At 43.2% G+C, this 27,011-nt stretch overlaps 1 protein-coding gene across 1 annotated transcript in view; it reads left to right on the plus strand.

Moving 5' to 3' along the window:
* Positions 1–19,736, plus strand: part of LOC146019777 (up-regulator of cell proliferation-like) — a 36,850-nt gene extending 17,114 nt beyond the window's left edge. Inside the window, exons 2-3 of the mRNA XM_083152329.1 lie at positions 11,427–11,491; positions 12,979–19,736. Of these exons, the coding sequence (XP_083008455.1) occupies positions 11,476–11,491; positions 12,979–17,714 (4,752 nt within the window). The 5' untranslated portion in view covers positions 11,427–11,475 and the 3' untranslated portion in view covers positions 17,715–19,736. The remainder of the gene's footprint in view (positions 1–11,426; positions 11,492–12,978) is intronic.
* Positions 19,737–27,011: the final 7,275 nt, after the last annotated feature.

Below are 27,011 nucleotides of genomic sequence, written 5' to 3' on the forward strand. Positions count from 1 at the left end.
CTAACCGACACGACCCCTTCTCTTGGCAAATGGATATGCACAGAATGAGCCGTAAATTACGGCTAAGAGAACATTTTCAGAATACTATCCCTCAACAGGACACTTCACCTATAGCCACTTTCAAAAAAACTCATAGCCATTCCACATTCGACCCCATCTCTCAGAACCCATCTATCAAAACCTATTCAAGACTCATGAATGCCTCCATGGATCGATTTATAGCAACAGAGTCCCCATTCCATCCGAATTTGAATCAGAAAGAAATAAAAGCTCTAAAGACCCTACAGGAAGATAAAAGCATAACCATACGCCCCGCTGATAAAGGCGGGGCAATTGTTATACAGGATCTCAGTGCCTATAAGGCTGAACTCAACCGCCAGCTGGCGGACACAAAAGTATACAAAAAATTGCAAAGAGACCCCACAGACGTAAACAAGAAAGAACTCATGTCCGTACTTAATGAGGCAGTTAAGAACAACATCATTGATAAAAAACTAATGGAAGCTTTGACTGTCACACATCCGATTATGCCGATTTTGTACAGCGTCCCAAAGATTTATAAACATGCCACTCTGCCACCTGGCCGTCCAATAATCTCGGCCCGGGGTAGTCTGTTCCAGCCCATCTCTCAGCTATTAGACCAACTGATACAACCGTTTGTAATACAGCATGAGACTCATCTAAAGGACACAACTGATTTTCTAAATCGTTTGAAGAATTTGCCGATATTACCCCCAACTGCCATTATGTGTACCATGGACGTTACATCATTATATACTTCAATTCCCCATGACCAAGGCCTAATGGCCATGCAACTCTTTTTAGAGTCCCTCGGAGAAGAATTTAAGTTCAACAAAGTTTTATTCCTTCGTCTATTGGAGCTGGTACTCACCAAGAACTTCTTTAGATTCGATGGACAAATATTCCTCCAATTAGAGGGCTGTGCCATGGGATCGGCGGTGGCACCATCATACGCCAACACATATATGGTACAACAGGAACAACTTTTCTTCAACAACCCGATGTCGACATCCAATATAATACTATTGTGTCGATTTATAGATGACCTATTCATGGTATGGCGTGGAACATCTGAAGAACTAGATATCCTACTAACAGGAATCAACAATCTACCAGGACCCATCAAATTGACATATACGTGGCATAGAGAGGAAATCAATTTTCTGGATGTGGCAGTATCATTAAAAGCGGGCATCATTAACACCATGATTTATTATAAGAACACTGACCGCAACACTCTGCTTTTAGCAAGCAGTCACCACCCGCCCCCACTTAAAAAAGGATTAGCATACTCCCAGATGCTGAGAGCAGCAAGAATATGCAGTGATCCCAGCAAACTGTCCGAAGCTCTTGACACAGTATTAGAAAAATTCCATCAGAGAGGATATCAGCTCAAAGAGCTTACAGCAACTAAACAAAAAGTAATGAAAATCAGAAGAGACAGTCTGCTGAAACCTAAAGTGGAGAAAACAACAAGAGAAGTGTTCCCTTGGACAACCACATATGACATTAACAGTAGTGTCATCCCAATTGCTAGCAGGGCACTTTGGCCTATCGTAGCAACGGACAAGAGTCTACCTTGTTTCACTGGCATTCGTCCCATGACATGCTATAGGAGAGGACGCAACCTACGGGATATCCTAGTGCACACAGATATCACCGGCTTCGATGAAGGTCAAGTAACCACAAATAGAACCAAAGCTAAGGGTTGCTACCGGTGCATTAAATGCACAACTTGTGCATATTTAATCCAAGGTACCTCCTTTAAACATCCACACAATGATACTACATATCCGATCAGACACGTGTTAACGTGTAGTACAAGATATATAGTATATATCATTATTTGTCCATGTGGACTCCACTATGTGGGAATGTCGACAAGAGAATTCAAGGAAAGGATGGCCCAGCACAGGTCGGCCATCCGGGCCGCCCTGGAGAACAAGCCTATGGAACAACCTGTGGCTGTCCACTTCAAACAAATGGGACACCCCTTGTCAGCCTTAAAATATCAGATCATTGATCATGTCCCCCCTATGCCACGGGGAGGTGACAGACAAAAAGCCCTCTTAAGATTAGAGGCAAGGTGGATCTTCCGCCTTAATACAACATCACCCCATGGACTAAATGAACGAATTATGTGGAACACCCTCACATAATTAATATCTTCGGACATAGTACTCTTGTTTCCTGTTAAAAATAACTACATGCTATTTCTTCTATTTTTTCATCTTTTTACATTTTTTGAGCAACAAGTGCTTGATGGTCGACACGTGAAAGTGCCGACATGACCATCACATGGACATACCGCAGTTAAAGGAACTTTTTTTTCTCGAGCAGCTTTTTTATACTGTCTAGATATATGCTTGTCATAAGAAATACTGCTGGCTGTGTTTTTAATATTGTATGTATGTTATCACACTTTTTTGTTAACACGCAGCACCATTTAACACTGTTTTACTTCCAGCCCCTGGCCGTATGATCCTGTGTACTGGAAACCCAGGCAACGTGGTTACAGCGCGTCCCTGTTTGCATGGCAACGGGGAACGTGAATAGCACACGCAGCAGGGAGCAGTCTGGGAAACCGGAAGTGAGGCTCCGTGCACAGCGCGGTTTCCGGCCTCATCCGTCCCAGCACCAAGCAGGATCTGAGCCGCAGAAGGGGAGGTCTTTCATACATTCACAATATAAGGTAGGCACCTTGCCATTTTATCTTTGATTCTGCTGTAAGCCTGACGAAGGAGCGGTAGGCTCCGAAACTGTTGCACAATAAATTTGCTTTTTCACTTACTGGAGTGCCGTGCGGTGCATTACTCTGCGGAGGACACACCACAAACTTCTATATATATATATATATATATATTTACTGTATATATTTATTTATTAGATTAGATTATGCTTATCTCCCCACCCACAGGGTTATTCACCTCTGCCCGAATGTGAAAATTCTTGGCTTCATCCATATGGGATGCAGTTATATTCCCGGCGGTTGGGATCCCGCGTTCAGAATCCCGGCCGCCGAAATGCCGACACATTCTCCCTCCGTGGGTGTCCACGACAACCCTGGAGGGAGAATAAATTAGCATGCCGAGCGTAGCGAGCCCGCAGGGGGGGGGATCCCCGTCCCCCCCTTGTCGGCATTTCGGCTGTCGGGATTCCGGCGTCGGGATTCTGAACGCCGGGATCCCGTCCGCCGGGATTCAGTACTGAATCCATCCATATGGTTAGGCCTGGTAGTACTATGCCAATGAGTAAGGCCTGGCCTGGACAACTCCGCTTTAATCATTGGATTACAGTGATCCGTAATATGTGGTGCAGGCTCCATCCTGGACTTTCTTCCATTTTCTGTAGGCAGTCCTATAACAGAACCTGCAGCCTTCACCTCCATCGCTGGTCCTGTTCGAGCCTCGCATGCTGCACAATAAAAGCAGTACGTGCTCACCTAGACAATACTATAAATCTATATATAAATAGGACAGAACAGACATTCTTCCTGGTGCTAAATATAACCTTATTTACATACAATAGTTGTTTTCTTCCTGGATAAAAGTCTAAACAGAAATCTAATAAAACCGACTGGAAAACCATAAACCATGTAAACTAGAATATATAAAACCTGGAATTGTACTGTATACTGTGAGGGTGGTTCAATAGATAAGGTAACAAGTCACAATTTACCCCACATGCACAAATACATGAGCCCAATAGTATGGCCAGTACTTGTGTAGTTTCACGGCGCCCTATATATCGGATGCGATATCGGGCAATATATCGGATGCAATATTGGCCAATATATTGATGCGATCCAATGCAATTTTTTACCTATTCATAACCCCCTATCCACGACGCATGGAGTTGATCTTATATAGTGTGGCGAGCGCAGTAATCCGCGTCTGCTCGCCGCGCTTCGAGCTCGGTGGCTTGCTGTGCTCGCCACACTATATAATATCAACTCCATGCGTAGTGGATAGTGGGGTTATGAACAGGCCAAAAATTGCATCAGATCGCATTGATATATCGGCCGATACTGCATCTGCTATATCGTCGGATATCGCATCTGATGTATCGGGCGCCGTGAAGCTACACAAGTACCGTATGGCCTTAGTACTAGTACAGACTAGTTCAGGGGCGTAACTATAGCACCGCAGCCCCCGCCACCGCGGGGGGGCGCTGTGCATGTGGGGGCGCCGGGGGCTGCGGTGCTATAGTTACCCCCCCCCCCCCAATCCCCCGCAGACTTACGTATTTTGCTGGTCCCGGCGGCTCCGTTCTTCTGATGAGGACCACAACAAAATGGCCGCCCCCATATAGCAAACAGTTCTCTGAAACTGTCTGCTGTACGGGGGCGGCCATTTTGTGGTGGTCCTCAGCAGATGAACGGAAGGAGCCGCCGGGACCAGCGCAATAGGTAAGACTGCGGGGGAGGGGGTTAGCATAGGCGGCGGGGCGACGGGGGGGGGGGTGCTCGACGGGACGGGGGGGTGCTCGACGGGGCGGCGGCGGGGGGTGGGTATGGGCGCCCAAAACGTAGCTACGCCACTGGACTAGTTGTCCACATGCTGTATTCCCCAGACTTGTCCAAGCCTTTGTTCCAATGTTACACCAAGGGGCATCTATCCCGGCACAGCAGAAATCTAGTACCGGAAACAAGGACATGGCGGCTGACGAACTTCACCGTTAAGGTGGCCACACACGGATAGATATCGGATCCAATCCAATATCTATGCAATTTCCCTTGAAATCCAGAACACCCCTGATCGCGGCCACTCACAGATCAGGGGTTTACTCAATCGTTCTGTGCGGCCATGATCAGAGGGGTTCAGAAACTAAAGTCCGATGGGAATGCGATCGACAGTGACTAGGTCGACACAAGTTTTTCATGTCTATTTTGACGTAGGTCGACGTGGACACCGTAGAAGTGTAACGCATTCCCTCGCATGGCTCGCTGCGCTCGGCAGACTATTTTATTCTCCCGCGCTGGGACCGTAAAGTATGATCAAGTCGGATAAATAAAAAAAAATCATGAAAAACCTTGTGTCGACCGCGTGACTATCGACAACGTTTCAGTCAATCTTTAGCTTGCGTCAATCTTCTTTTAGTCTCCCACGGTGACCAAGCAATAAGCCAAAAGTGGGCGGAGTGTCAGCGCTTTGTCAGGGGCTGGGGAGGAGGCAGCGCTTGGGGCTGACCCTGTCCCCAAATGCTGCCTCTTCCATAGTGCGAGCGGGACACGGGTTACCCCTTCACACTGCACAGGATTACCCTTCTTTTATCCCGGGTCGGAACACTGGGCTGCTGGACCTGGGAAAGGCCTTTTCAGGATGCACAGAGACGTGGGTCAACCCGACAACAACTCAGGATCGAGCCGGGTTATTGTTGCGATGTAATAGGGGTATAATACCCTTTCACATTGCATAAATAGCCCAGGTCAGACCCGGGTTATTGCTCTAAGTGCTGATTGGTTCAGTTTCAGTGTCCATCTGAGGCCTGCACAGCACTGCACAGTGAGGACAAGCATAATAGCTAAAATGTGGCAGTAAGAAGTGTTCTGCACTGCACTGCACTTTGTTTCTATCTACTATACTGCACTGTACAGCCATATACTTCTACCTACTATACTGCACTGTACAGCCATGTACATTCTACCTACTATACTGCACCGTACTTTGTTTCTACCTACTATACAGCACTGCACAGCCATGTACTTTCTAACTACTATACTGCACTGTACAGCCATGTACATTCTACCTACTATACTGCACTGTACTTTGTTTCTAGCTACTATACTGCACTGTACAGCCATGTACTTTCTACCTCCTATACTGCACTGTACAGCCATGTACTTTCTACCTACTATACTGCACTGTACAGCCATGTACTTTCTACCTACTATACTGCACTGTACAGCCATGTACTTTCTACCTTCTATACTGCACTGTACAGCCATGTACTTTCTACCTACTATACAGCACTGTACAGCCATGTACTTTCTACCTACTATACTGCACTGTACAGCCATGTACGTTCTACCTACTATTCAGCACTGTACAGCAATGTACTTTCTACCTACTATACCACGCTGTACAGCCATGTCCTTTCTACCTACTATACAGCACTGTACAGCCATGTACTTTCTACCTACTATACTGCACTGTACAGCCATGTACTTTCTACCTACTATACAGCACTGTACAGCCATGTACTTTCTACCTTCTATACTGCACTGTACAGCCATGTACTTTCTACCTACTATACAGCACTGTACAGCCATGTACTTTCTACCTACTATACTGCACTGTACAGCCATGTACGTTCTACCTACTATTCAGCACTGTACAGCAATGTACTTTCTACCTACTATACCACGCTGTACAGCCATGTCCTTTCTACCTACTATACAGCACTGTACAGCCATGTACTTTCTACCTACTATACTGCACTATACAGCCATGTACGTTCTACCTACTATACAGCACTGTACAGCCATGTACGTTCTTCCTACTATACAGCACTGTACAGCCATGTACGTTCTTCCTACTATACAGCACTGTACAGCCATGTACGTTCTACCTACTATACAGCACTGTACAGCCATGTACTTTCTACCTACTATACCACGCTGTACAGCCATGTACTTTCTACCTACTATACCACGCTGTACAGCCATGTCACACTGGAGTGATGAAGAAATATTGGAGTTGCAGCAGATTAGGGGTGAGGAGGAATTCTGTAGGCAAATCACAGGCACAGTCAGGGATGCAATAATTTATCACAATATCAGTAAAACTTTAGCGGCATCTGGCTTTATTAGGACCCAACATCAAACATTCACCGACCCCCTATTTCTATAGACCTCACCCCCTCCTTTGTTTAAAACTCGGAGACCAATGAAGTACTTTAAAACTTCACACTGGTTTTAACATGGGTGACCCGGGTTGAGTAAAAATGCACAAACCCTGCAATAACCAGGGTCAATAATGCATTATATATTACTCTGACCTGGGTCAGACCCAGGTTTGATCCTTATTCAAAACCCAGGTCTGACCCTGCTTTTGCGATTTGAAAGGGGTAGCGAATGCTATATAAGGCGTCTATACATTTATTTGGCTTGAACCTTAGCATACACTTTAAGCTAGCTTAACTAAAGAATAACTGACTCTGACACAATAATGACACGGACACCAAAGCAATTAGATTTAAAGGGCATAGTATATTTATTATGTGGTATGACCCTTCTTCGTAAAGGGCTGGCAATAAGGCGTCACGGCGCCCAGCTCTAGTCACATCAAAAATGGCGGCGACTTAAACGCCCCAACTGACTGATATTAACATGGGGACGACTGAGACGGCCCCATCCGACTAAGGCACAACCTAACGCTGGGAAGTCTCACCACCCCTTCTCTGGCTGGTGTGGACACTCCGCTGACGAAGTGCCCACAGCGCCCCCCCGCAAAGGCAGGACACCCCGCCGTCTTTTCCGGGGGTAGTGCCTCCCAGCGCCCTCTCATGCCACAAGTGACCGCTGGACCGTGACGCCCTACCGCCCCAGTTCTGATAATGGTAAATGTACCAATGAATTGACTATAAATTTGAAATGCCAAAGGCAAGGGAGGGTGGGTGGGGCTGAAGAACTTTTCCAAGAGGAAGCATTTCCTGTAAGGACCTGCCTATATACCCCTCTCCTAAGCTCACGCCCCTAAGCTCTCCCATAGTCTAACCACAAAACTGAAACTAACTTTAGGCAACTAGCAGTCATTAACTCTTTCCTGCCAACCCAAAAAATGTAATCCTCTTAAGTACGCTCTGGCTTAGGCAGCCCTCGCTTTATCTAATTGGTAGAGCAGTGAGGTACTTTAGCGCCCTCTAGTGTATCTGTTAATATATTATAACTCTCAAGATAATTCACACCAAATAAAGAGTTAAACATTTTAGTAAATAATTAACTGTTATTGCTAGAGTAAAAAATCACCACAATAAAGTATATTTCCTACACAGCTGAGTAACATACAGTATATATAAGTACGACTCAGAGAAATTTCGTTGTCATTCCTACGACTACAGCAGGAGGTAAGAAAATCCACCTTTGACATTATCTACATAAATATACTTTCATCTATGTGTAGTAACAATACTATGGCCACTACTACTTGTAATAATAACAACGGCTGTAACTGCTGTAGTGTGGTGAGAGTATTGTGCTCATTCATACTGCAGTATTATATTATATTACGGACAACTGGGGTGACATTTAATAGGATGCCATATTTATTCATTTTCAAATTCGCCCATTATCGCACTTTTTAAAATTGCATTTTTTGCCGCAAATCCGTATATATAATGAGGTGCGTATTCCGGGTAAAGAAGTCCGATAAAGGGTGAATTTTAGTCATGAAAATGTGCGATGTTGAGGAAATGTGCAAATTTGTGTTGAAAAAAAAAAATGGCGTGGGGTCCCCCCTCCTGAGCATAACCAGCCCCGGGCTCATTGAGCTGGACCTGGTTCCAAAAATACAGGGGGACAAAAAGCGTAGGGGTCCCCCGTATTTCTGAAACCAGTCCTGGACTCTTGGACCGGTCCTGGTTCCGAAAATACTGGGGACAAAAAATCTGGGGGTCCCCCGTATTTTGAAACCAGCACCGGGCTCCAACAGCCCACAGTGTCATGCCACAGCCGGGGGACACTTTTTACATAAGGTCCCCCGGCCGTACCATGAGCACCGTGGCTGATCAGCCTTGGACGGGGTACCTGGAGGAGTGGGGACCCCCCCAATAAAGGGGTCCCCCCCAGGCTTCACCCGTCCAGGGCTGAAGCCCAGGGCTGTCACCGGCGTCCGTGGCCAGTGGACGCCGGCCTGATAGTGTTAAATCACACATTCCTAACATTGCTTTATGCAGGTGAACTACAAGTGCCAGTGGGAATTGGAGAACCACAAGTCCCAGCATGCGGGGCATTAATGGGCCCGCTGGGACTTGTAGTCCACGTGTAAAAAGAATTCGAAAATAAAACACACACACACAGAAAAGTATAACTTTATTACACACACACACACACCTCACTTTTACACCAACATATTTACCAATCCAGGATCCATCACTGGTCTGTCTCCTACAGCGAGGAGAGCCGGCTTAATCCTGCACAGCTAACACCTACTGTCGCGCTGTCCCAGCGCTACAGAGGCTGATAGCGTCTTTGGCTTATGCGTCTCCATGGAGAAATAACATTTTCGCATCTCATTAAATGTCACCCCTGGTGTCACACTGCACTGACTCCTGTATTACAACATATTGTATTTTCTATCTAAAAAATTTTTTTATGGGGTTAATACTTATCATAACATCATTCTGTGGACTTTGTGACCACAATGGCCGTATGATATTGTCCTGTCGGCCGGATACCCACTTGTATCTAGAGAGGTAAAAGCACTCTAATACTTTTACTCAGCAAGATACTGATTCGTCCCAATCTTTTATTGGGACAATCTCGGTAGAATGACATTCAGGAAACTAACACATACCAATGAGAACTAACTACTTGTTATTATCATCTAGCACAGTAACTATCAGCCAACGCTATAACCTAGATGAATTTCTATATTTGGAAGAATTTTACACTATAATGAATAATAATTGATAGCCAGATTACTTCATTCTTTGGTATAAGAACAAGTTACTATTCAATGTTGGGTTTTATCATTCCTATTTTACTGTAGTTTAAGAAAACTTCTGTTCCTCTGAGACCTTGGGTGAGATTTAATGGGTTGCGATTTTTAGTAAGGTTCCGAAATCGCACCTTAATGCATTTTTCTGAACCTCTTCATTGAGGGGATCTCCACTTCCCCGGGATCCGTGCCCAGGCTGACCGGTCAGGGGGTAAATGCTTTGGCAGGGGGGACTTGTATAAAAAGTCTCCCCCCGGCTGTGGCATTTCCCTGCTGGCTGGTTGGGCCCAGTGCTGGTTCTTGTTAATACGGGGGACCCCTACTCATTTTGTACCCCGTAATTTTGGGAACCAGGACCAGCCGTTGAGCCTGGTGCTGGTTTTAAAAAATCTATGGGACCCCTAGTCGGTTTGCCCCGTGATTTTTTTAAAACCAGGACCAGCTCTTTGAGCCCGGGGCTGGTTATGCTCAGGAGGGGGAACCCTCATGCCATTTTTTTTTCCAATTTAAAAAAATATATATATTTACACATTGTTTTGGGCAGCACTATGCACAGATCACAGATCAGAACCTGGTCTGTTTGTCACAAGTATGTTACAGAAGATGTAGCATGTGATAAGTGTATTGTGGAAGTGTCCCAGGTATGGCATCTGATGAGTGTATTGTGGAAGTGTCACAGGCAGAGCCAGATTAAGGTCTAAATGGGCCTGGAGCTGAAAATTATCAAGGGCCTATTATGCGCAATAATAGGGGTTGTGGCCAGCACCTAATAATGTGGGGGTCGTGACCAGTGTTCTGGTTGGGTGGTCTGCTCATGGGTGTGTCTGTATTTGTGTAAATACTTTCCACTAATTATATATGCCTGGAAAAGGCAGGGGGCTGGCATAGGAAAAATGCAGGGAGATATATTGGTGGGTGCCCGACAAAGGTGCACCCACAGGATGCAGATGTCCTAAGATATATGCTGGGTGAGGCGGCACTCCGTCATAAAAATAAAATTGAAAGCCGAAAACTTGGTAGACAACATTTTAGCACCTTTTATGTGGTCACCTAATTTCACTACACCATATACCCCTTATACAAATCATGCAACACAATAGTAACCCTGTATACTGTACTTGCCTCTTATACATTATGCCACATGGAATGAGCCAAAATTCACAGTATGGCACATGGATTGAGTCAAAATTCACGTTATGCCACACAGATTAAGGCAAAATTCACATTTTACCAAATGGATTGAGCCAAAATACACACTATACCAGGCATGTCCAAACAGTGACCCTCCAGCTGTTTTGAAACTACATGTCCCAGCATGCCTTGACATAGTTTTAGTATTCCCTAATAGCAAAACTGTGGCAATGCATGATGGGACTTGTAGTTTCACAACAGCTAGTATGTCGCAGATGGTTTTGTGGATTCAGAAGCACGGTTATGTACATTGGAGCCCATTCTCTCATTAAGTATCTGTACCTAGATTGGGGCTGGTGTAGGTTTGAATGGCGCAATCAATGAAGATGCTGAGAGTTGGTGAGTCAGTCCTTGCTCAGTCAGATGCAGGGCCGGTCACCAGGGAAGTGCACTACGTGGCTCTATTTGTATAAAGTCACACTTGTGCAATTGGCAAAAAACATGGATGTCACTGTGTTTAACTGAGAATCAGGTCTAAAATGTGCATCAGTCTAACCTAACCAAATCCTGCCCCATTATGTCTAATAACTATACATCTTTCTGCTGTTTGTTTAGATTTGGGATGTGACACACATGATACAGTACAATAACACAAGATCTCACAATGGCGACAAAACATGGTAAGTGTTTTTTTTTAGAATAGATTTCAACACCTCAAAGCTTCCTCAATAGGTTTAAGATGCATTAATAGCGGGTTTCAACTCCGGTCCTCCAGTACCACCAACAGGTCATATACTCTGTTGTGGATTTTGTAAATCATGCAAAGGTGAGTTACTCTATGGTCCTGGGTCAGTAATGATCCCAGCTGCTGCCACGGACAGAAGTCATCAAAACTTGACCTGTTGGCAAAACTAGATGGAGCTAAATAATGTCCGTATTGAATAAGAAAGTCCTCGTAAGTTATATTTACATTTCCAGTAGTAAAATCCAGTGGTTTTTGCTGCTGTTACAATCATTGAGTCACCGGAGAATGGTGGTAGTGTAGAAGATCCACAGTAATTTGATAAACAGTTATAAGTCAACATTACAATGGTCAACAAAGTCAAGAGGTGGATGTGCAAAAGGTTGAAGAACATTTCAACAGGGTCAAAAGTACAACAAGGATATGTTCAACAAAAGGTCTTCACATTTTTTGGGTGTCATTTTGTATGTTTCATCATTTGTGACCACAAAGACTGCTAATGTCTACCATTATGAGCTATGACTGTGCGCGTGGTTACTATTCAGAAGCGTAGTGAACGTGGATGTTAAATCAAGTAAAAAAATATTTGAAAACCCCCCAAAACTTGTGTTGACCATTGTGATGTCAGTCTTTTGAAAGATGAAACAGAAAGTGTGCGTAGTCCCTGGCAATAAGATCTCTACACACAATGAACAAGTGGGACTCATTATCTGCAGTTTGTGTGTATGTGCCAGTGATGATTCTCGCTCATCATTCACAGCAAAGGGGTAAACTGGCCCTGATCCCTGTCCAGTACCTATTATTCTGTATTGAAATCTCTTATGCCAAGAACTACTGTGTGGGACCACCAGGCAGTATTCCTTGTTGGCCAGCCAGTGACGTGCAGTGAGATCAATAGTAGGTGGGCACTGGCTAATATCAAGCCACCCAAGGAGGTGGTGCAATGATGCAGGGAGAGGAATAAGAGCAGAGAGATAGAGAGAGCTTGGCTCCGCCCCACCCTTCTGCCTATTTGGAGGCAGAGCTCTCACTGCCTTCAACTAACATTTTGCTAGGATTTCACTGCAAAATTAAGCAGAATAGTATAGAAGGTAAGAATATCTGTTACAGTTTTGTAATTAAGACTGTAAAGCTACTGAACTTCTACTGAACAAGATGATATAAATCAAAAAGATAAATAGCTAAAAAAAAATTGTAAAAACTTAAAATGAGGACAGGCTGTCATATTATCCGTGTAACCTTGTTATACACCACGACCGTCCAAATGCAGGATTCTGGGCTGTGGTGAAAATTAGGGGAAAAAAAACTAGTTATTCGGACTGTAACTTTGTCACTTTGGAACAATGCCACCCACTGACCACTTTTCATATTTTCCAAACATTTTTTGCAGCACAACAATAATATGATGTTTGTACTTTTCTGCAGGTATCGGAAACAATCTTCAAGATTTAATGTTGAAGTTGGGACTTGAAGAATTTATAACTACAAAACTTACACTGAAAAAAGTTCTTCATATTGGACCAAAAGATTTTGAAAAGATTGAACTGCAGCCTTTGGAGAATGTTCCCTGGTATTTCCTTAAAAAACTCATGAGTTTAAATGGAACTGCTCGGAGCATAATCCCAAAAGACACAGACGCAACTAATGATGATGATCGAGAATTTAATGTAGAAGACTTATTTACAGATAGTGACGATATAACAAAATCTGTCCACCCTCTGGACTTGGTGTGCGCTCTATTGCATTGTTCAGAGCATTTGCTTAGAATGGAGATTATATCAAAAATGTCCATGTGCCAGTTCGCTGTCCCTCTGCTGCTCCCTGCTGGTGATGGCCCAGGTTGCACCTACATGCTGTGGGCAATTAGGGACATTGTAAAGAGATGGAGACCACAGACTTTAGCAGAATGTAAGGGGTACGAAGAGGAAAGTTTGGTGAACATTTCCATACCAATATTTTCTTTTGTGAGGTTGGGGGGATGTCATTTATCCAAATCTAATATCCTCAATCACATTCTCAACCATGAGGAGCAACATCATGACTATTTTGTGCATAGGGACATGAGTGGTGGGAATGTACGCAGAGTCATTTCTGATGGATTAGTGGAACTAGCCTGGTACCTTCCTTCTGGCAGTAATTTTGATCTTTTCCCCAATCCAGTTGCTGTTTCTAACCTGCGGGGAGATCTACAGTGTAACAGGAAACAATTCATCTTTCTTACGAAGGTCTCTTCAACGGTCTTTGTGTTCATTGATGATGAAGATCAGAAAAGCAAATGTTTTAAAGACTTTGAAGTTTCAAATTTAAATTACTTTTACATCATCAGCCTATCCTCTTCCAGCATTATAAAAGGAACATTGAAAACATTCTTGGAAGACTTATCACACTTTACAAACAATAATTATCTATTCATCATAAGTAAGAATGAGAATAGTTCTGCAGGCAAACAAACAATTAAATATCTGTCAACGTTATTTTCAGATTTAAGCAAAAGAATTATAGCACTGAATCCAAGAACATCTAACGACAGGCTGATTGCAAAAACACTGAGATCATTGATAAAGGAAAGATCAATATTAAACAAAAACGAAAATATTCTCGAGAAAATGTCATGTTTCGCTGAAGAAACTGGCATAGAAGTAGACGAGCACTCCCCGGTGTGTAAGAAGACAAAAACGATGGCCTATGAAATCACTAAACACATAAAGGATGTGACAGAATTTAAGAAACAAACAATGAAGCTACAGGGAGATCTGTGGTCACAATTAGCTGAAAATGAGAAAGAAATGTGCCGAATGAAGATGCAAGGCAACAGGTTCGGACAGGAATACAGGTCCCAATTATTTAAGACAAATTTAGACCTACGCAGGCAACAAAGTCGACAGCCAATTCCTGAGAGTATCAAGATATTCCAGAATGCATTGATTGACCTGTCTCAGAGGGAGAAACATTACTTTTTGAAGTGGATGAGGTTCTACCTTGATTCAATATCTAGAAAGAATATATCACAGTTACAGGTCCAGGCAGCTGAAGGCAAAAGCGTAGGACCTTTAATATATGAAAGCAATCTAGGGGTTGAGCATTTTCTGCGTGAGCTTGGACAGTTTTATGAGGCTGAATGTTTCATGGTTAAAAATGGAGAAATGAATATAAATCAATTTAGCAGTCTCCCAGGAATCGCTGCTGATCTTCTGCTGGACGGGTTCCCATTGGAGCTGATTGATGGCGATGCCTCCAACATCCCCCTACAGTGGATAACTGATGTCCTGACTGAGTTGGACACCAAGACAGGAGGACACTGCAGAATGAGAGTAATAACTGTGCTGGGAGTACAAAGTACAGGGAAATCCACCCTTCTGAACACCATGTTTGGGCTACAGTTCCCGGTGGCCAGTGGACGGTGCACACGAGGAGCCTTTATGAATCTTATTAATGTGGAGAAGACTTTCCAAAGAGAAATAGGCTGTGACTTTATTCTGGTGATTGACACCGAAGGATTGAGAGCCCCTGAGTTGGCTTCTCTGGATGACAGCTCAGAACATGACAACGAGCTGGCCACACTAGTAGTTGGGCTGAGTGACATCACCATAGTAAACATGTCTATGGAAAATACATCAGAAATGAAAGATATTTTGCAGATTGTGGTCCACGCATTTCTAAGAATGAAACAAATCGGGAAGAAGCCCAACTGCCAGTTTGTACATCAGAATGTCAGCGATGTATCCGCTCATGAACATAACCTGAGAGAAAAAAAGCTGCTTCTGGAGCAATTGGATGAAATGACAGCAGTGGCAGCAAAGATGGAGGGCTACCCGAATATCACAAAGGTCTCTGATATCATTGAATATGACATTGAAAAGCACAATTGGTACATTCCTGGCTTGTGGCGCGGAGTTCCACCCATGGCTTCAATTTGCACAGGATATAGTGAAAACATTTCTGATCTGAAAAAATATTTATTGGATTTTATAAAACAAAAATCCCATTCTGACTCTTGTAACATTAAGGAATTTATTGAATGGATAAAAAGTTTGTGGAATGCCGTGAAACATGAAAAATTCCTCTTCAGCTTTAGGAGCAGCCTTGCTGCCGATGCCTACAAACAGTTGTGCCTAGAATACTCAAATCTAGAGTGGAATTTTAGGAAAAGTGTGTACAAATGGATGACTGAGACAGAGAACCAGATCAAAAATCAGTTAGCTTCTGATGAAGAAACAGACATGTGGATGGAGCTAAAAAATGGAATACATGATATTCTACAGACGCAAGAACAGGAAATAAAGAAATCCTTAAAATCATATTTTGAAAGTAAAAATAAGCATGTGAGGTTGGTAAAAAACTATGATGATGACTTTATGAGAAGCACGTCAATGCTGAGAAACGAACTTGAACATCAACTCAATAACAAATGCAAGGAAGTTATCTCCATCCAAAAGGAGACAAATACAATTAGAGACATACAAGGAAATTACCAGAAGAAGATTGAGGAGCAAGTCGAAAAACTCTTGAATAAATACAGAGAGAAACAAAGCAAACTCAATGACACAGAGCTAGAATCGGAGTTTGACACTATGTGGAGTGAAACGTTGCAAAAATTTAACCTAAGAAATTTACAGAAACTCAACATCGAACAATTACTTCTGGAACATCTCAGGAAAGATATGAAAAACAGTGCAGGCCATGTGAACGAAACACTTACTACACTGGACAGTCTAGAAACATATCAGAAAAAAGACTTCTACATGAAGATGAAATACCTAAAAGGGCACATGGTCAGTGACAAGAAAATGAGGGAGCCTGAATTCTGGAACGATGCAACTACTTTGGTTCTCATAACTATGGACAGATGTCATCGTTATGTGGCTGAAAAGGTTACCACAAAACAAAATTATAGTGACATATTTGGTCAGAATTTACTGGTCATCATCAACAAGAGCCTTAAGGAGAATTTGAAACAATTTGGGTTTAAAACATTTCTTGAGCTGGATCTAAAAATTCTGGTATTAGCAAAAGCAGCACCAATGTTCCAGAAGATGCATGATGACTTCATCCAATATAATGATCCAAAACGATGTCTTGAAAACCTGAGGCTACATTATTTAAATACATTCAAACAAGTATATCAAGAAAAGGATGACTGCCACATTAGAGCTGAAAGGTTCTGTGAAATGTGCCTAAAACCAGCAATTACTGGATATGTTTATTCAAATCTTGGCAAAGACATTGTTGATGATGTGTTAATGAGTGAAGAGTCGCAAAGATATGGCAGTCGAACTTTCTTCCAGTCTGCTTTGCTGAAGGACCTACTGACTAAGAACATATTTGATGAATATGTGAATTATTGTCTTCAATATGAGATCTTTGCCAAAAATTGGATAACAAAACACATACAATTGAGGTACGAAAGACCTGAGAGGTTGAAAAAGTTAACATCAGCCAATCTAACGGCTATTACAAACAAAGTCCATCAAGTTCTTGAAGAAAAATCGGTTCTACAACAAACAAAACTGTCAAAAAGTTTGGGAGCATTTTGCAAGAGACTAAAGAAAGACCTCGTAATGTCACAGAATGACATAGACGTGGTCACATTTCAAAATACAGCAAATGTTTTCCAGTTCCACCAATATGTTAGGACATTCCTAGGTGGCCTTAAAGAAGAATTACAAATGCAGTTGAATTCTTTGAATATTGAACATGTACTCTCCAAGGTCACTGTGAAGCCTCAAGATGAGCTCTTTAAGAAAGTGTTTGGCTGCGGGAAACAGTGTCCATTCTGTAAGGTGCCCTGTGAGGCTGGAGGCACAGACCACAAGAAGCACTTTGCATCTGTACACCGTCCACAAGGATTAGGACAGTATAGAGTCTTAAGCACTAATATCCTTTGCCATGAGCTGTGTTCAACAAATGTTGTGGGTAATAGAGTATTTAAGAGTGATGACACGGACTGGAAGCCTCATCCTTACAAAGAGTATCAGATGATTTACCCAGACTGGAAAATTCAGCCGGATCCAAGCATTGAGGCCTCGATATATTGGAAATATATTATCAAAGAGTTTAATGAGGAATTTGCAAAAAAATACAATGCTAAACCAGCAAAAATCCCTGAAGACTGGAGGAACATAACAAGAGAGCAAGCTCTTCAAAGCCTGGCATTAGACTGAAATGATCAACACACATGGACATTAACTAAATTGCAGTGGAACAGTATATCCCCCAGTGGCTTGGAGACACTGGGTGGCTTGTGGGTGCTGGGGTTTCTGTTGGGGCTATTGCCAATACTGTCTGGTCTGCAGAAAGAAAATAGTTTGCTGTCCCATTGTGCCGGCTCCCATTGACAAATGTCCCTCTCAAAATGTGTGTCAACAGTTATTATGGCTGCTAGAAGGGCATGGCCATTTTGGAAGGGACAATGTTATTCTGGGCAGACGCGACATATCCCGGTTCTGTCCCGAGGGAAGGAGGGAATCCCCTACTATGAGTAGACCTGCATGTATACCACACTGTGTTAATACCTTAAATTGTCATATAATATAAATATACATCCAGTAGACTTTTTTTATTGCTACATAAATGTATTACTATATGTAAGGTTTGAAACAAATATAACTTTAATCATGACAAGACTTTGCTACAGCACCTGATTCCCTTAAGTGTCCACACTTATCAACATAGTATTTTTTAAAAAAATAATTAAAAACTCCATATACAATAGTAACGGGACTGTATGCTGATATTTTAATGTCACTAGCAGCTGAGAACATATATAGACTTCATTGTTAGCGCAGTCTAAATTGTGACTTCTTGTTTAAACTCTCCAACATAATTTGCCCTGTACATGATGTGGCAGAATTAGTTGGATTTCCCTGTTTAGCACACATGGATCCAGCCCAGGTTTTGGTTGCTGCTCAGGAATCAGCTGCAGTGGAGTTGATTGAGGGCACATGTGAGCTGTCTTTAAAAATGGTTTCTGTGGACCAGTACAAGGGCTCCTGATGGTGGACTAGCTGCCCAGGTGATAAGCCAGGCGTATGGGCTACTGTAGGAGACATCGGAGTTCTGTACCAAGATTGTGAACTGTGATGCTATTACCTGTATCCTGCCTGCTGATTTCCATCTGATCCTTGTCACAACTATTCTAACTGTGTGCGACTGCCCCTGATCTGTGTAAGAAGGGCTACGATGGCATTTCTCACACCGACTTCCATTGTGCGTCATCTGTGACTTTGTACACGTGTGAGTTGCAGCCCAGCATCTATAATGCACTGTAGGTGTTTCACTGCTTTTGTGGCACAAAATGTACAGAACAGTATGGTACCCCGCACCTCTCAGGCCGGATCAGTCTTTGCAGGTGTCTCGCCGTATAGACGCTACGGGGGAAATTTACTAAGAATGGAGTTCTAGAAGATTTTCTAGAAGATAATAGATAGTATCTGATTGGTTGCCCATAGCAACATCCCATGTGAATTAGGACTCCCATCTTAGTAAATTTCCCCCGTGTGTAAGGACGCACCTGTAATTAGCTTTTATCATGTGCCCTCTAGGAAATCATAGCTAGAAGCTGATTGGTTGGCAGGGACAACATCTCTACTTGTCCACTTCTTACATGTAGAAGAGTTGGTACATGTTCCCATATAGCTGAAAAATATCAAGTGCTAGAACCACCGCTGACTTATATCCTGCCATAAATCTAACTGAAAAATATCAAATGCTAGAACCACCGCTGACTTATATCCTGCCATAAATCTAGCTGAAAAATATCAAATGCTAGAACCACCGCTGACTTATATCCTGCCATAAATCTAGCTGAAAAATATTAAATGCTAGAACCATCGCTGACTTATATCCTGCCATAAATCTAACTGAAATATATCAAATGCTAGAACCACCGCTGACTTATATCCTGCCATAAATCTAGCTGAAATATATCAAACGCTAGAACCACCGCTGACATATCCTGCCATAAATGTAGCTGAAAAATATCAAATGCTAGAACCACCGCTGACTTATATCCTGCCATAAATATAGCTGATAATATACAGTACTGTTATCTAAAAACAAAACATAAATCAAATATACTGGAACAACACAACAGGTAAATTATGGGGATATTTATCAAAGCTTGTCGAGAGATAAAATTGTAAATGATAAAGGGCCTGATTCAGACCAGCGATCAGGTAAACACAGCCCAGCCTGAATAAGGCCCACAGTACCAGCCAATGTAGCTCTTGTCTGTCGTTTTTTCAAGTATTTTCTATAACATGGCAGTTAGGAGCTGATTTACTTAATGTCATTTGTATCCGTTACACATCCCTTTCTACAATACTGCAAAAACCATGTGAAAGAAATTGAGCCGCCACATCATGGACTTATTTACTTCTGTCCTGATACAATCTTATACTGTATGTTAATATTTTGTTACACGTCACTTACTCCTCTAATGGAAAATGATCATATACAATTAATAAAAGTTATATTTGAACATTCTTTATACAGACTTGTGTGTTCACTCTTCTGCTTAATTCTCAATGTAATGGGACAAGAATTTCTATAAAGCCTCAATATGAGCTCTTACAGCAAGTGTCCATTCTGTGAGGCACGAGGCACCGACCATAAGGAACACTTTGCATCTAATCATGGCCAACAGGGATTAGGACACAACTAAAACTAAAGCACACAAATTATTTGAGCTGTGTTCCACAAACATTGTCATTAATAATGCATCTGACAGGGACAACTCAGACTGGAAGTCACATGCCCTCAATGAGTGTTGGAGAATAAATCCAGACCGGAAAATCCAATCTTATCCAAGTATTGAGGCTGCAGTGTATTAGAGATGCGCCACCTCGGATCTCAGAGATCTGAATCAACACAAACTTACTTGATCCAAGGGAATCCAAGTGGCGGCTGATGTTTTCCCACATTCTTCAGATTCCAAAATGAGGTAAAACGTTTTCATCTTTTGTGGGATTTTATTGGGTTTTGGATTTGATATAATGACCATGTGGTGGGGAATCTGCACCATTTCACAACAAATGGAAGAGAGGGAGTACATCCACTTGTCTACTGGGGCACTATTAATTACAATAAACAATAATAAAAAAAAAAAACAGCAGAGACTGCATTGACTTGTCAGTCATTTAAAAAGGTATTTTTTGTTTGTACCACTGGTGTGTGCCGAGTTTATCGATATGGATAAAAATAATAATTAGTCAAGAGAAGAGCAGGAGCAGCAAACAAATAATAGTACCGCAGGTGCTATCACCAACATGATGATACTATTCCTTCAACGTAATCTACTATAGCAGATGCTTAAGGGCCTAGAGGGTTTCAGTTAGGGCCTCTGAAATCAAATAACCAATGTTTTACCACAGTAAATGAAAAAACACCTGAAAGGTAGACTTTACTGCAGAAAAATATAAAATTGCCACAATGGGAGCAGCCCTTACCTTTGATAAGAAGAATGCCTTTGTCTTACTGTATTTGTGGAATTGTTTTACCCAATTCCTGACACTTGACACTGCCATCGCAGCACCTGCAACCTTCACTGCCAACACCTTCACCATCAATATCCTCACTAATGATCAGAAATAGTTCTGCATCCAGGATAAAGCTACAGGACTCATCCCAAACCAGGATTCTTCAGAAGAATCCTTCAGCGCTAGGCCTGATGCTGGGGTTGGATATTCATCCCAGAAGGGGAGCAAGACGACTACTGGTAGTTTGTAGCAGCTTTCAAGAGGAAGCTAGAAGGATTTCTGTCACCCAGTTGCACAGTGGATCTCTGACAATATAATGACTATGCTAGTATGAGATCTGCATCCATGTCATTGTAACTACTGTCTACTTAACCACACATGTGGACAAGTGGAACTGGGTGGAGTAATTATTAGAGGACTGTGAAAGCCCACGTGGTGGGTGATTGTGGCACCCAGAAAGCAATGCCAGCTCATTCAGAGGCAGGCTACTCTGTGTATCAGCTGATTCACTAACAATCATACCCCTGTAAACCTCTAAGACTAACTAAGGCAAGTCATAGCAAAATTGCTCATCCTGATAGGACTCATAAGGATTGGTGATTTCTGATAACTCCACAAATATTGTGAAAGCACTAAAGCTGGGTGAGATGCCACGTGCCCCATGTTTTGCTCACCCAGCTTGGTGGTAGAGAGTCATTTAAGTAATGACAGGGGCGTGCAGGAGATGCTTAGGCGGCTATGTTCCGTGAGACCGACGGGACACCTGCATCTGGATACGATCAGCTTTCTGTGTCTGCATTAATGGTTTGATGGCTGTAACAGTTACCATGGTGTGGACATACTGTAAGTTCATCTCTGCTATATACTCTTCTATAGCAGCGGATATATTATCACAACTCACCCTGTATAAATTGCATGTAGGGGGAGCATAGCGCTGGACAAGTTGCTGGACGGTAAACCAAGATAAAGCACTACTATGTTTATAAAGGAACCAGGTGTGTTTTATTCCTTCTGTTGTTAATGCTGTGATGATGGCTGTTGATGCAATTAGGTTTATTATTGTTTCCATTTTATGAATACATTTGAATATTTGTTTTATAAATTGAACCCTCGCATTATCCAGTTATATGTGCAGGAGATGCTGTCTGTGGCCCGATACATTTCAGGACATTTTCGGCTTTCAGCAGCTGCATAAAGAAAACTGCGTCAACTGCAAGAACAGATCAATTTGTCCTGCACCCAACTAAAGCAAGAGGCAGTTACAAGGTGGAAGTCCACTCTTACACCAGAGATGGAAGAACAGCAAAAGTCCATCCAAAGCTACACAACATGTGGGGAGAGGAGGGGACAGAACCCTACCCCAGCTCAGGGGAGAACATTTCCTGCAAGGTACATAAGGCCCGATTCATACCTGCTTGCTGGATTGCGCGTGTTTGGAGCGCAGAGAGTAGTTTAATGCCACTCCACTGAATCCATCACCCCCCCCCCCCCTACGCAGGGCTGGCAACAGAAATCTTGGGGCCCTGTGCAGTTATATTTCCCAAATCCACACAACCCTCTTCTGCATGAGCCTCATTTAACCTTTCGCTGCTCCAGATCCTGCTTTCAGGTGCGGACTTCTCTCGTTCTCAGTCCTGTTGGCCTGGCTCCTGGCTCCTGCTGCTGCTGGCTCCTGCTGGCCTGTCACTTTCACAAAAGAATGCCGAGCACTACAAGCAGGCACGGAACAGACGACCCGCACATGTGCTATAAAATACAGGAGCCCTAGACTGAGGCTACAGTGCCAGCGGCGAGTATGACTGTGCACCTGAGGCCACAGGCCATGTGCACACACAGAGTAGATGGCTCTGAGCACCGAACGGAAGGGCACACACACAGTAGACAGCAGCGGCTCACAGTGTCCGTCAGACTCAGCCACACACAGATGGTGCACAGTAGACGGCCTGGCCGCGAGGGTCACTGACAGGCCAGTGGCCGTGATGGGGCATGGAAGCTCTGGGGCCCTTGAGATTGCTGGGGCCCGTCACACTTGTCCCCCTTGACCCCCCCTGTCGCCTGCCCTCCCCCTTCGCCATGCGAGTCCTTGTGCAGGGCTGCGAATGGATGTGTACGGGTAGGGGGTTGCCTGCATTCAGTGAATGCATGCCCAGCATTTCTATGGGTGTGTCCACCATTTTGGGAGACATGCCCATGAAACCGTGGGGTCCACCCAGGAATACCCACTGACTGTCACTCAGGCTGCGAGTGCCTCAGCAAAGAAAAGCTTACCCGAAGGCGCTTGCAGCAACAATGCGCATGACCTGAACCAGGGCGCAAATTCCGACATGCTGCAAGCAGGTCTGAATTGCCCCAATAGATCTACAATCCATGTTGAAAGGAGTATAGATCTACAATCACATGATCCACTACTCAATCGAATGTGAAAAGGGGTTGAAATCGCCCCGTGTGTATGCACCTTTAAAATTTGAGTGAGGTTTGTTTAAACTGAAAACTACATTCCATTGTACAAATTAAGCAGCCTGTATTTACCCTGCACAGAAACACACTAACAGCCCCACAAGGATATAATTGCAAAGGAGTATAGCCATATATTAACACTTTATTATCATCACGATAAGATATTGTTTACTACAGTACATATTGCAAGACAACATGTGGCTTTTTATGAATTTCAGATGATGGGAGTCCACCTTGTGTATTGAGGAATTAAGTTGCTGAATATAAATTATTTATCCTAATATAGGTGGCCAACTAGTTTATTTAATATGTGGAATTTTTAATAGTGAGAATAAATAGTCATATTAATCAATTACTTGTATGGTATATTTTTTCAGCCATATTGCACGTTTTTTAATCATGTATCTCATATTGATATTGTTCTTGATGTAACATTGGAGATCCGCTCCATAACTTCATTTCGGTGTTTGTGCACAGACACACCTGAGGTCTGCAGCTGTATAGAAAAAAAACCGTTGAATAACACATTTATACAGTATATAGTGCCCAACCACTGGGGAAATTTGTTATCAGCCCCGTCAGCAGTGCATATGGTTTTGCCCATTTGAGAACAATTTTATATTTGTGATCAACTCTGAATCAAGCCCATATTCCATTCAAAGTAATCACATGTGAAGTGAGTTTTTAATCTGACTGCTTAAGTCAGGTGATTCCCCTAATTATACTCTTGGAAAAGCAGCTCAAGAAACTGAGGGAGGAGATGAAATGAAGCCATTTTGCTAAATGTCAGACTTGTAGATCAAGTTATTTTAGTCACTTCACCAGGATTGAAGGGTTTGCAATATCTTGAAATCAGATCACATTTAAGAGACCGAGCTTGATGCTAGGTTTAAGTCATATGTCATGTCTTTTTTCCAACTGACCAAGATCTTGCGCGATATAAAGAGCTCCCGGTGAGCCAGCTGTTAGCTTAAGTAGTACACAACTCAACAACATCTCTTCCTTCGGTTTCTCCAGCAAATGTTGCTGCCAGAAATAAATACAGCTTTTCCAAGAGATACAGTGGTGATACAGACGAGTCAACACATATTGCCATCTGATTGGGCCTCAAAGAATTAATGTCGAACGTGTTAAAATACTGACACAGTTATAATGTTGACATGGACAACATATAAAAGTGTAGCGTGTCCCCTCGCATGGCACCCTGCACTCGCCATGGCACAGGCACAGTGCCTACATGCTATTATAGTCTCCCTCTATTCCCAGTGGGATGGGAAAGTATGAAAAAGCTGGTTTTTGAGACAACGGAGGAAAATGTAAGAGACAATGAAACACCTAAGAGACACCAGATGTGGATGACGATGATGCTCCTTATGGGAGAGGAGATGTTGGGAGAGGAGATGTTGGGAGAGGAGATGCTGGGAGAGGAGATGTTGGGAGAGGAGATGCTGGGAGAGGAGATGCTGGGAGAGGAGATGCTGGGAGAGGAGATGCTGGGAGAGGAGATGCTGGGAGAGGAGATGTTGGGAGAGGAGATGCTGGGAGAGGAGATGCTGGGAGAGGAGATGCTGGGAGAGGAGATGCTGGGAGAGGAGATGCTGGGAGAGGAGATGCTGGGAGAGGAGATGCTGGGAGAGGAGATGTTGGGAGAGGAGATTTTGGGAGAGGTTTATTCATGTGTATTTATTAATCAGTGAGTTCTGCTTCATTCTCATATATTCCCTGTGCTGTGCACATGTCTGAATGTGCAAGGGCAGCTGCTGCCTGTACAGGGTGTCCTTAGATGAAGCATCAGTACAGCATCGATCGCACCTCACAAGCCTTGCAGAAGCCCTATGGCCGATGCAGTCTACGTCTGGGTATGGCTTTCAATGAGAGCACTGACACGTGACACCCCCTTAGCACCCCCATAATAGCATATCCCAGCTTGCCATTTCCTGTTGGCTCCCAGATGCCGCCTTGTAACTCCCCATATATTGCCCATACAGATCATAGTGCACGTACCTGAATGCTTTTGAAATTCTAGGGTTTTCCATGAATGTGTTATAGTAAAATATCGTTCAACCCCATGAACATCAGCATTGTGCGCGGCTCTGAATGAGGCCCATATGCTCCCCACATAATATACCCCTGGACTTCAGCAGATCTACTGTATTACCCAGATCAGGAGAACTTAGTAACTATACAGTCATAGCGTCGGTGTACATTCACACCACACGTTACCTGCTTTCCCCTCATCTATAGGTAATGGCAGCTACTGAGGTAAATCTGCAGCTCATACTAATATTCATTTAATGCCGGCTAATGTCAGATGATGACCATGATCTTACAATGTCTAACATTCACATGTGCAGCAACATTGTTTCAATGAATTATACAATTAAATAAGTGTCTGTGTGTTTATATATATATATATATATATATATATATATGTAACGATCAGATCAGGTGATCGATCAAATTAACGTATGCCTCCTGTTATGATTATCTGTCCGGTCAATGTATGTCTGATATTGGTGTAATAGTTATGTCTCCTGTGAGTATTGGAATCAGGACATGTCTTGTATGTAAACTGTAGGTGACCCTGGTTTGAGTTTGAGGCCTGTATTTCCTCAGTGTGACATCTGTGGACTCCTCCGGAGTTAGGATGTAAGATAAGATCTGAGCCCCTCATAAACCATGGTCCAGGAGAAGAGGTTAGAGTTTGTCCCCTTCCTTCACATCTCTTATCAGTGGGTCTGCTATGCAAGGAAGGAGGATCAATCACTTTGAAAACAGCAGACTGTGAAGATACATTGCCAGGGACCTTCCACACTCCTTCAGCATGGAAAGAGTGGAATCCCAAGGGTGGGAGGGATGAGGGAGTCTGCAAGGTATAACTAAGACCTTTCTCCCTATAGTCAGTGTCACTACCTGGGGGTCTAGCAAGCAGGCTGTAGGCGACGAGAGATTTCTTGTGGAGGACCCCCCCACTTCAGGATTGTAGGATACGGTTCTGTCTTTTTTTTTTCCTTTTATTTTATTTCTGAAATTTGCATTTAAAACTTGTGTGTACTTTTAAAATCATTGTAAAATCTTGTAACTATTTTCTAAAGCTCTGTAGTATTTCTAGGAATAAATAATACATATTCCCAGTTATGGTTCTGTGTTCCTAAGACTCATTAGCTTCGGAAGAGAACGGCTGAAAAACGTTACCATTGTTATCTTGTATTGTGTGGTCAGGGGCGAGCCAAGCCGCCCCTTGCGCAGTTTCAGGCGCTAAAATCAGGTTTTGGCTGGTGGCAGTGTACCTCAAGGAAAGGACCCGAGTGTCCTGAGTGAACCCCAGTCACGGCCGGCGCTGCTCAGATTGACGTATCGGAGCAGGCGACCGGTGGGTCCGTGACATTTGGTGGCAAGCGGTGGGGTGGAGAATTCATTTTTCTCATTAAGAACTTAAGTGAGTGTGGGTAGAATTTTGTGAGAAATACCCACATCACCAGAATCAGAACTCAGAGCTTTACTATAGTTTTAAAAGTCACACAG

The sequence above is a fragment of the Crinia signifera genome, chromosome 7 (genome assembly GCF_055691185.1).
Source record: "Crinia signifera chromosome 7, ASM5569118v1, whole genome shotgun sequence".
Lineage (NCBI taxonomy): Eukaryota > Metazoa > Chordata > Amphibia > Anura > Myobatrachidae > Crinia > Crinia signifera.